The 12,406-nt window shown below is 40.6% G+C and overlaps 1 protein-coding gene across 1 annotated transcript in view; it reads right to left on the bottom strand.

Moving 5' to 3' along the window:
• The window catches only part of LMNTD1 (lamin tail domain containing 1), a 107,248-nt gene extending 95,196 nt beyond the window's left edge, over nucleotides 1-12,052 (bottom strand). Inside the window, exons 1-2 of the mRNA XM_063309364.1 lie at nucleotides 11,969-12,052; nucleotides 11,770-11,868 (exon numbers count right to left, since the gene is read on the bottom strand). Of these exons, the coding sequence (XP_063165434.1) occupies nucleotides 11,770-11,868; nucleotides 11,969-12,052 (183 nt within the window). The remainder of the gene's footprint in view (nucleotides 1-11,769; nucleotides 11,869-11,968) is intronic.
• Between the last annotated feature and the right edge of the window lie 354 nt (nucleotides 12,053-12,406).

Raw genomic sequence — 12,406 nt, 5'->3', positions numbered from 1 at the left:
TGACTGTGTGCAGTGTGGGAAATGCATGGCTCCACTGGCTGCCAAGCATAACTTGCTGTTTTTTTCCCCTGTTTTGGAGTTAGGTGAGGATGTAACCCTACAGCAAATGTCAAAAATGAGTCTGCTTCATTTCAGCCCCACAGCCTGCTGATGAGCCAAGAGTCATGCTGGAGGATGCTTTTGATCTCCCCTTGACAAATGCTTGAGGAACACTAAACATAGGATAGAGGTTGAATGGCAGCATGAATATATGGAAAGGACAGATTGAGAGGGATTGAAAACTCTAGATTGGCAGCAAAGCATAGGATTGCTATGCAGAGACCCAAGCAATGCATCAAGTTAAATGCAGAAATATTTGTGACTGTTTTTCTTGTCTCTCCCTTCTTCAAAAGAATGTAATCAGACCAACAGTGTTGTGGAGCATGTTACTTTTACTGGAAAGTGAGCTAATGTAATAAATAAGTTTTGGATGCCTTGGATATCCCAGTCAATGGCAGATAATCAATCAACCAATCAATCAATGGCTGCTATTAGTTCTGGGAGGATAATGCATAGACAAATTCAGTGCAGATTTACCAATCCCCAGCATCTGTTTTAAAGCAGGGTGCGGTCTAGGAAACCTGAGCACAGATTGTCAACATCACATAAATTTTGGCCCCAATCCTTGGAAATTTCATAGAATCATAGAATTGGAAGGGACCTTGGAGATCTTCTAGTCCAACCCCCTGCCCAAGGCAGGAATCATCATACCATCTTGGACAAATGGTTGTCCAATCTTTTCTTGAAAACTTCCAGCAATGGAGCACCCACAACTCCAGGAGGCAAGCTGTTCCACTGCTTAATGGTTCTCACTGTCAGGAAATTCTTCCTTATTTCCAGGCTGGATCTCCCTCTGATGAGCTTCCACCCACTGCTTCTTGTTCTACCCTCAGGTGCTATGGAGAATAAGCCGATGCCCTCTTCCCTGTGGCAGCCCTTCAAGTATTGGAAGACTGCTATCATGTCTCCCCTCAGTCTTCTTTTAGTTAAGCGAAACATACCTAGTCCCTTTAGCCATTCTTCATTTCAGTTAAAGGAATTCTTATGAATGACTTAAGAAGAGTTTTTAAGAAGTACAGTATAGTCAGTAATTTGATGTTATTCAGTGGTATATCACTACCCCAGGCCAGATCAGAGATGGTACATCACAGTGCTGTCTTGGGAACTGCAGCATGTGGGACCTGGATGGGTAAAACACGATCAGAATAAATCCACCCAAGATGGAGCTACAACTTGTCAGTGATAGATCTGGCTTGATTACAGTTCAAACTCTGTGGCCAGGGTGGTACTCATCCTAAAGGAACAGGTCCGGAAATTGGAGGTCTTCCTAGACCCCGCAGCAGGGTGGTCTTCACCCAGCTTCAGCTGTTATGACAATTGTGGGCTTCCTTGGACCAGGATGTCCTGGCAACAGTGACTCATGACTGTGTCACCTCATGGGTAGACTACTGTAACTCACTGTACATGGGGCTGCCTTTGAAAACAATTCCAAGTTTGAACTGGTCCAGAATGTGGTAGCTTGTGCACTAACTGGAGCTGCCAAATTAAGACATTTATACTTATGCTACAGACACTGCATCAGTTAGTGGTTTACTTCCAGATGTAATTCAAAGTGCTGGTGATGGCTTTCAAACCACCACATGGTTTGGCACCTGGTATTTATAGAACAGTCTTTTCTAAATAGATGTGGCCTACTCCATGTGATCTTTGAGAACAGGAAGGCTGAGAATAGCCCATTCAGTAGCTGTCCCTACACTGTGAATCCCTTTGTCTCCGGAGACACAGAATACCCCCTACCTCTTGGCCTTTAAGAAGCTCTTACATTTCTACAGGGCATTAGGGCAGTGATCAGAGAAGGATTGCCTCACTTTAGTTGGATGTAACGTTATTCTTTTCACTTCCTTTGTCTGATTTTGTTTGTTGTCACCATAAACTGTCTTGAGTCTCCGCAAGTAGGTGGTACATGAGAATATGTATAAGTAAATGCATGAATAAGTTTGCAACGTAGACATTTTGAGCAATAGTGAAGATGACCCATACATCAGAAGCTGCCTGCTTTTGTAAAATGAAATAAATTGAAAACATCTAAATGGGAGGTTAGTGTTAACTAGAAAGGCTAACCTTGCCAGGTGCCCAGTTGCTCAACCTTTTAACCCCCATACTGCAATAAATAAATAAAGCAGCACACTGCTTCTCCAGGTGGTTGGGCAGAAAAACAGGTTTGGAAGATTGAAACAGTCCCAAAGTCATCTCGAATTGCTTCTATTATCAGCATGTTCCAACTTAAATACTCCATGGCTTTGATACTCCTATGCTATTCACAATGGAATTAACCAGGGAAATCTGGAAGAAAACATAATAATAATTTGATTGGATGATCAGAGAGAAGTATGTAGCATATAATGTTTAAGGCACAGCATGTCCAGCTGTGCTTTGAAACCAAAAGGAAAATATTGTTGGCTTCCAGTTTTCTATTATGCATAAATTTGCCAGAAATCTTAGAGACAGCAGATCTGAAGGCAGACCACTGGTAACTATCATAAGCACTGAGCTATGTGCTGTTTGGTGTGCTTTCTTGCAATATTAGCTCAATAATCTCAATATTGTCAGAGGTGCAGCTCTCAAATACCAAATCCGGAAGTTGATCATTGACTTTGTATGTCTCTAGTTTGGTCAGTTTTCTCTCCTAGCAATTTTCTATTTTTATTTCCAGCTGAAACACAAAGATCCATGAGCATTCTTTGCTTCCATTGGTTGGCTTGCTTCTTCAAAATTTCCCAAAGCATGCCAATCTCTCTCTCTGGCATTTTGTAGTTTCTGTTTATTTCTTTGAGTCCATATTACCTAAGTTTGCTACTAGGAGTAATGAAGGGGGAGAAAGGGAGAGCAAGGGAGGAGGTTATGACGATCTTCCCAGGATTTGGGAAGTAACATTTATCTGAGAGTCTGTATCTGCTCAGCTAGCAGATATAAGAGTTGGCATTTCCATCTAATTATAGAAAATGTTCCTCGTTGGTGCAAAAGGGTAATTAGAAAATTGATATCTGGAGCTTCAGATTTGCCCTGTTCTTTGAAGCAGAACTGATGGGGAGATGGAAGTTCACTCTGTGTGTGTGTGTGTGTGTGTTGAGGAAATCATCTGAGTCAGGGTCCTTTGCAAAAAATAGAGGACATTTCCGTTCAAGGCTTGCGTAGATCGTTAACCTCTTGACTGCTTTTTATTTTTATAAAGGGACTCTTGGCTAGATTATCAATATCAGCTGTATCATAGATGGGGTTCTTTTGTTTGATAGCTTATTTAGATCAGGAGTACCTACAAACTACCACCTATTCCTTTAGAAGGAGTGCAGCTCTATCTGAGACAGGCAGATTGCAAATTGAATCTCTCCAGTTCGCATACTTGGAACTATCTCCTAGGCCTCAATCTTGTCAGGATTCATCCTCAGTTTATTGGCCCTCCTTCACCTCTTCACGGCATCTAGATCCCAGGTCAGAACGTTGCCTCTTGAAATTGCCTCTTTAAAGTGAAGCCCGTATTTTAATCTTTTCCTTCTCTGACTTAGATCAGGGCTTTAAATAAACAAGCAGTTTGATATCGTATCTGAGGAGTACTGGCAGCCTGCAGATGGAAATTCTCCTGGTTGTACACTTTATTCTGGGAGAGGAAAGAGTGTTGAAAGTACAGATAGATCCATGGCATTTATAAGGTTGTGCTGCAGGGCAGAAAGGGCCCAGGAGGGACACCTCCCCTGGTTTATTTGAATCATGGCTTAATACTTTAGAAGTCAGTTCTTCCCAGAAGTTCAAGTCTATTTCCAGGCATGACCTTGCTTCTGCTGAGAAATTAGATGAATAAGCAGCATAAGTGGAAATGACAATGAGCCGTTCCTTTCATTACTTCTCATCATTTCAGGAGGCAATTTCTCAAGTATGCCCAGTGCCCTTAGCAATGCATTCTTTTTATGTCCAAAGACATAATGCAGCTTTTCAGAGGATGCAGCACTTTGGATCCAGGCTCAACCTACAGTTCGGTAGTTCAGTCTGTACAGTAGGTGTTAAATCCCACACTGTGTCATAGGAGATTTCCAGACATCATCCCTTCCTCCTCCCAACCCTTCCAATTCCAGCTTGAAAGGTGCCCACATCTGAGATGTTCTGACTGTTTTCAGATCTATTTGGATATTAGATTGCCATAAACCTGTTTATATTTTAGTGAGCCAAGGAGTTCATGGAGAACCACTAGCAAATCTGGCCAATACCTGACCACAGACAACAGGCAGTCAATCAGTATTTGGTTACCAGCTAGTCCAAGGCCCTTTCCCACTACTTAGTTACAGTACTACTTACTTAGCCTTGATTTGACTTCTACCATCATGAAACTTGCCATCTCCATTGCCCATAGTTCTTCTGTCTTTGTTACCTCTGCCCCCAATCCCTGCCAATCACCTAATTTCCCTCCAAGACAATGAAGCCTACCAGATGGTAGTGTTAGATGGATGGTGTCAGGGCAAAGGGGAAAAGAAAGTAGGACAGTAGCCAGCTGTAACACCGGTAAACCTAAGAATGGCTTAAGGTTCTTTCACTCACAGGCTGAACATGAGATAAAAGCAGTATCACAATGAAGCAGCAGAACAAAGATTTTACCAGGACATATTTGTGGGAGAAGGTCCTTAGTCTAGTTTCCCATGTCAGGTTTTTTGGGTATCCGTGGGTATGTGTGTGTATGTCAAAATCTGCAAAATGGCTGGGGCAGTGTGGTGATCACAGCCTTTTTGATTCGGGGGAAGGGGGGGGGCTTCAGTTGTGACAGCAAACCTGCCTTCTTGCAGATATTGCCACACACCCCTGTGCAGACACTGCTGATCCATGCTGACACACTTTTCCCTCCCACTTTTCTCAATAATAATAAAATAATGTTGTTAACTAGTTCTCTGTTCCCCCACTAGCAAGCCTCTCCCTTCCAAATTTTGCAGTTTTGCATTTGAGTCCCTTGATTCAATTAAGCCAACATGATCCCAGGATGGGAAGACCGGAATTGGGAGGTGGGACTTCCAGCAGAAGCCCACTTGAAGCGAAAGAGAGTGCTCCATTGCTGATGCGGAGGAGGCACGAGACACCTTGAAATGGGTTTTCCCCATCCTTGGAAACCATTCATCGGAATCTATTGGAACCTGCAATACGCTGCAGGCCTGCACTGATGAGACCACATGCACATCATCTGTATTTGTGTGTGCTACCACGAATGGATAGCTCAGTCTATGGGGGAGTGTGTATTTGACTGGGCTCTGAACCTAGCAGAGCAGGATTTACTCCAGACTTGAGTAATATGGACAATCATTGGTGGGCCCTCAAAAGATTTCCTAGCATTTGTAGTGATAGAATGTTGCTTCCCTAAAAGCTACAATTTTGGTTTTCCTTGGTCCCCAAGAGGAAGCATATTACTTAATTAAGAGAGCAAGTAGACATAGACAGTTGATGCTACTGCAAATACTGAGTGGAAAGATTTATAAGGAGCAGTATAGGCACCTGAAGCACATCTTAGAAGAATCATCTGACAACGTAATATAACAATTCAACACACAGAGAAAATGTTCAATCAACCCCTGCATTTTCTACCTGTAGGGAAGATGCGTGTGTTTGTTTTTTATGTAGGGAAGGTTTCATGCAATATGTCTACTATATGGATTTTTATGCATTGCCAGAAATGTGATCCATAGTTTCAGTTTAATATACTGCTGACCAACAGTTCTCTTGCTGCCCCGGGGAATCATTTGGAAGTTGAAATGAGGAATTTTTAGTAATGTAATTCTAGTACCACTAGGGACCATTTTGCTCAATATATATTTCATTTGCTTGGTTCAGCATTTGGTCAATTAATTCTAGGTGGCAAAAGGCTCCTTCCTCACACTACAATGGCAAGAGATAATGAATCTGGTGGAAACCAGATCTTAAATTCTACAGTGCAGAAAAGGACTTTATAATATAGACATTTGCAACTACAGTATTCCTTCCCACTGGGGTCAATTCATGTGAATGGAGGTATGCTGAAATTGCTGGTGCATGGGTGCGTAGGGCAGGCAAAGGGTGTGGGGGGGAGGGAGTGCCATCATATGTGTCATCACAAGAGTAAGACATGCTGGCTGGGGAATTCTGGGAGTTGAAGTCTACACATCTTAAAGTTGCTAAGGTTGAGAAACCCTCTTCTTAGCTGTTTCCATCTCATGCTTTCCTCACTGTTCTCCTCTGCCTCTGCCTTGTATACTACAATGCATTTTCATCTGGATGACTTGAACTGTTATAAAGACATCTTTCAACCTCACATTCTTTCTAAGACGTAGCCTTAGAAACGAAACAGCATTGAGGAGCCAAGAGTCAAAGATCTGGCTGGTTATTTCAAATCAATAGGTGATTTGAACCCTCCTTACTGGGGATGCTCTTGGGTCTCCTTTTTTTAATATATATATATATAGTCTTTATTATTTTTTAACAAAATGTTCATTAATCTTAAAGAATTTTTTTTTCAAGTTAAATGTGCAACTAAAAATAAAACTAAGAGAAGGGGAAAAAATCTAATAATTTATACTTATCAATTGTCACTGGTTTACCAATGAATTCACTACTATAACATGAACAATACAAGATGTTTTTGTAAAATATCACAGAATCTCTGCCATAGTAGCAAATATTGCTGCATCTTTTGAATAGTAGAGAATATTGCCTTGTCCTTTGTTTCAGAAAAGGTTAGAGCATGCATGAGAATAGGATAGACCAGGGTTTCTCAAGCAGGGTTCTGTGGAACCCTAGGGTTCCCTGGGAGATCACAATTTATTTAAAAAATTATTTCAAATTCAGTCAACTTCACATTAAAGAGATAAGTTTCATTCTTTATGTTTAGTTTAAGAATACTGTTAATGCATATATACGGGCTTATACATGAAATGACTGATAACAATTTTGTAACTTCTGGCCTATATTTGAGCCTGTATGTGCAAGGGTTCCCTGAGGCCTGAAAAATATTTCGAGGGTTCCTCCAGGATCAAAAGGTTGAGAAAGGCTGGGATAGAGCAATCCATACTACAGGTAGTCCTTGTTTAGCAGTCACAATTGGGACCAGCAGCTCAGTGAAGTGGTCACTTACTTCAGCTTTCCTTTGCTTTACAGTGCAGAACTGTGAAGGTCATACGTGCAAGGATTGGTTGCAAAGTTACTTTTTCATCACGGTCATAACTGCAAATGGTCATTGTGCAAGGCAGTCACTAAATGAGGAGTACCTGTAGTAGATTATCGCCAATGTATAGGTAGTAGATGTCCAATTTCCAAGTCTTTTAATGACTGCAACAACTGCTTTGCAGGTTGAGGGTAGCTCAAAGATTAAATCAGCCAAGTGACTCCTCTATAAACTGGGTGCATGACTCAGGGAAAATAAATGAATGCAAAAGAAATGTCCAGTATTATGTCTCTGAATGTCAGCTTTGAGTTTTTATGTGGCAGCTCAAAGCTGGTCCGACACTCTATTAGATCCCTTTATCAAAGCATTCAAACAGAAAATGAGTGTGTAAAATTAACCTTGCCTCAGCAAACTGTCTCTCTAGGCCTGATTGCCAATTGTTTTCTTGCTATTGTATTTGAAACTGAGCCGCTTAATGATGCTGTTCTGCACATCAACAAGATGGTACGTTTGCAAGAGGACAAGATAATGCATTTCCAGATTTCTTCCAAGTTCTTTCCACAGAAAGAAAGAACTTGGCAGTTTAAAGTCAGGAAATGGAACTATAGCCAGGGGTGTTGGGAGGGTGGGGGGATTAAAGAAGTCAAGATGTCAGCCACAACTTCATGATCAAAGCCCTGTCCTCTTTCAATGTGTCTTGCACATAAAAAAGGAGTAGGTCTGTGATCACAAGATCCCAGCTTCCATCTTGACTTCTCTCCCCTCTAGAAACCCTGGCTAGAACCCATAGCTCATATTTAATTTGGGCATGAAGGGTTAATCTCATTTTCTCACTTTATAATCTGTATATCGATGAACTTTTTATACAGATGAAGATGATCTACCTATACAATCAGTGCCACTTATTGTAGTTATTAGCTTACCAATGCGCAAAGATACGTACTCTCCTAGCAATATCTATATGCAAAGATGCAAATAATTTGTGCCAACTAAAAGGCTAATCTAAAACAGAGCAAAAATCCAATTCCAACTCACATATTGAATGTATTTGCATAATGTGATTTTGCATGATTCTGCCACATTTCCAATTTTTGTGTGTATATCATTCTGGTTTGCTACACATATAGGGAATGGCAACAACTTAATGACAACCCAAATTATTAGAAATCTGATTTTCTCAACCCAATTAATGTGTCCATCCATGAAGAACGAATGAATACACCGTGGAGGAAAGATAGTGTTCATCCAATATGGAGGGAGAGGAATGGTAAGAATGGATCTGGAAGCATGCATGGAAAGATGCCACCAGGGTGTCCACAATAGAAAGAGTCAAGCTGGCAGCGGCAATAGTGTTCAGCCCGCTTTTTATCTATGTTCACTGTGCAATGCACATTATAAAAGTGCAGCTTTGTGCCACTGTGGTCACCATCTTGATTTTTTAAACCATGCTGTGCAGACACCCCACATGGAAGTAAGGAAATATCCATTCCCATCGCGAATATTCTGAATGATGAAAGTTTAACCCCAGGGCCAAAGCCTTCAGTTGGCAAAGACATCCTTTAGCCTAGATTATTTCTAGACTTGGAACTCATCCATTCCTAGTGACAATTTGATCTGGATTCAGAGTCATCTCCCAGCACCTTCAAGCTACCAGTGGGTCCCATTCACATTTTCATCAGATCTGCATATTTTCCATGACCAATGGAATTCACGAATCAATATAATCATGTGTCCATGTGAAATGTTTGTGTTGGCAATTACATTTCTTACATAGTAGAAGAAAAGATCTGCACTCAAAAATATCAGAATGGTCTCCAACAGAGCAGGATTTGACTGTTCACTTCCAAAGGTCACCTAATGTTTGAATTTGCCTTGCTTTCTTTTATGTAAACCTGTTTATCAGAATGTCCCAAGCTTCCTAGTCTCAGCTAAACGGTGGTGGTTGTCCCACTTTGTGAAGGGCCAAAATTTGTTTTGAATAAACATTTTTCTTGTCAACAGTTTGTTTGTCCTTCTTTTCAGCATGTTTTTTAGGAGCTGCTTAAAGAGGGCACAGCCAAAGTTGGCCATTATAATGCATTGAAATTTTGGGAAACTGGCTAAAACACCAACAGTGGTGATAATGCCAGATGAAATGCAGCCAGGTTCTGCTTTCCTGGAAAAGAAAAAGAGGACTTTTTGTGCAGAAGACAGGAGGAAAGCAACCTGCTACAAAATCAGCTTTATCATCCCAGTTAACAGGAGTGTTGGTAAAAGCCTATGAAAGGGCAATCTTATTTTCTTTGTCCACAGCTATGAATGCAGAAATACATATATACAACATTCACGCTTGCCAAATGGCATGAACCTAAATGAAGCTGGGTCTGCCTCATCTCCAGATGTAAATCTCCAAGTGGAAAGAAAGTGAACAGCATTGGGTCAGGAGTTTTTCAAAGCAGAGTGACAGTGATGTGTAAGTCCCTATCTTCAGGTCTTCTGGAGAATAGGGTTACTGTACCTGGGTGCAATAATCTGGATGACCACTAGATGGCAGCAAAAAGATACCAAAGAGATACTCTTTGCTCCCAGTTAGTGGTTGTGTGGAGTTTTGCAGCCCATATATGGTAGAGGTTGGATTTTAATTCTACTTTAGTTAGTAAACAGCCCTCTACTATAGGCCATCTGTAAAGAGGCATCCATGGAAGCGAGGAAATCTACATTCTCATCATGAATTTTCCAAATGATTAACATTTTGCATACTGTATTATTAGTAGTAATACTGTTGGGAAGTGTTCTATTGAAAGTTACCTAGAAATCTAGGATTTTGTGATATCTACAACATACAAGATCTACAACAGATTGGAATAATTTGAATGCAATTATCCTGAGTTCTACAGACTTTTCTGGCCTAGGCTGAGTGTGCTTAGGTGAATCATAACATTCCAATCCATGGCAATTTATTTTATATCCTAGTAAAGGTAAAGGTAAAGGTTTCCCTTGACGTAAAGTCCAGTCATGTCCGACTCTAGGGGGCGGTGCTCATCTCCGTTTCTAAGCCTTAGAGCCGGCGTTGTCCGTAGACACTTCCGGGTCATGTGGCCAGCATGACGACACGGAACGCCGTTACCTTCCTGCCGAAGCAGTACCTATTGATCTACTCACATTTGCATGTTTTCGAACTGCTAGGTGAGCAGGAGCTGGGACTAGCAACGGGAGCTCACCCCACTGCGCGGTTTCAAACCGCCGACCTTCCGAGATTCACCAGCCATGATTCTACTTTGTTAGAAGTTGCTATTTTAGTTAACTCACAGCTTACTTGAAGGATCAATATTACATGTGAATATTATAAGTAATGCTGCCTTCAGATATAGCTTGGCCTCTTCTATAAGGTTGGAATTGCTGCGAAATTGCTAATTGGAGATGGATGACCACAGTACATTATACTGCTACTTCAAGGCATTGTTTTTTACCTTTACAGCCTTTCACAGCTTGGGACCACAAAGATTCCTTTCCCCACAGGTATCTATCCACACTTTTAGATCTTCAGAGGTCTTTGACCAAATGCTATATGGTGGGAAACCATAGGCATCTTATAGAAACCATGATGAAGTCCTGTGTATCCTGACATCATTATGCACATGCAATGGAAATAACTCGTGCGAAGTGTAGTTTGTGTCATTTGTGTGATGACATATGTGATCTACCAGCCAACCCTGTCTTTAGATGTCTACATGGGGAACTATAGCAGGTGATGGCAGGAGGGACAACCAAACCATGATTTGTACAGGGTACCCCTTCCTCTAAGAGATCCACCTGGTACTTGTAATTTTAAAACTTTCCCTTTTCATCATTTCTGGTTTTAAGCTGTTTTTACTCTCTCAATACTTCATATATTTGTCCTGCATTTATATTTTTATTGTTTTATTTCTTACAGTGAGTTGCCTTGAGAACATTCTTGAGGGGTAGCTTAAAAATATCTATTTCCTTTCCTCTTTACTCCCTTTCTGTATGCATGAGTGCCATGCATTTAAAATAGGGTTTAGCTTTCTTTTTAGTTGGATATGATGTGCTTTGCGAGATAATAACTGAAAAATAGTATAAAAATACAGGAACCAACAAATAAATAAAGTGCAAACCTCAGCTGATCTCCATTATAGCAATTATAATTCCTGGGAAGAGCAATCAACTTTCTCTTTTGGAAACTATGATCAATTTTTGATTTATGTTGTGAAACTTATCCAGGTAAGTTTCCTTATTCAGCTATAAATATAAGCTTCATCAGGATTTATCTGTTTATCACTTCTGGTGTGCTATCAGAATATTTAGTTCAGTTTTTACTGCCACATAGAAACTGTATGAATCAACATCATCACTACCACCATCACCATCACCACCACCATCATCATGAAAAGAAAAGAAGGATTTGTTCCTGAATTTGGGCATTATGATAGACAATCCTGTCTCTCTTTATGAAATGGACAATTTAACCTACAGAGGAATTAAATGAAAATATCCATCCAGACTCTCCAATTTCTCATTACAGCAACTCAGGAGGGCAATTCCAGCCACTGACAGATACTTACCTCCAACTTTGTCTCTAAGTCCTTGATCTGTTGTTGGCTGTGGGTATGTTCTGTCTGGAGTTTTTCAATAGCGTAGCTATTCCCCTCTTTGGAGATGAGCTGTTTGGGGAAAAGAAATATTGTTTGCAAGAGTGAAAGAAAGACTGATAAAGAGGAAGATGTTAGCCCTTCTTAACCACTTGGTACCAGGAAAGTACACAGGGGATGGGCAAAAAGTCAAAATGGTGGCCACAAAGATGGTGGCCACATCAAAGAACTTCAAGTTCACCACTGTGGCCACCATCTTGATATTTTTTATCATCATCATCATCATCATCATCATCATCATCATCATCCCCTGTGACACCTCTGCTTGGTAAATAAATCCACAACATGCTGCTGCCTGAACATGTTGCTGTAACATAAAAGTTATTGTCTCTTTCCTAGAAGAAGTCACACAACATCGGTACCTTTGATTCATTATATACTAGTTAGCTACATTGGTTTCATTATACAAATCTCCATATATTAACTCTTTCCTTTTGAAAGCTAGCTTCTGGTTTGCCTATAAATTTAAATATTTTATCACAGGAACTTAGCTAATTGCATTCTGCTGAGTTTACAAGATTTTTTTATCGTCTTTTGAAGAAGGATAAAG

Source organism: Candoia aspera, chromosome 7 (genome assembly GCF_035149785.1).
Source record: "Candoia aspera isolate rCanAsp1 chromosome 7, rCanAsp1.hap2, whole genome shotgun sequence".
NCBI lineage: Eukaryota > Metazoa > Chordata > Lepidosauria > Squamata > Boidae > Candoia > Candoia aspera.
Note: the sequence above shows the minus strand (reverse complement) of the source record. Positions and strands in the feature narration are given on the sequence as shown.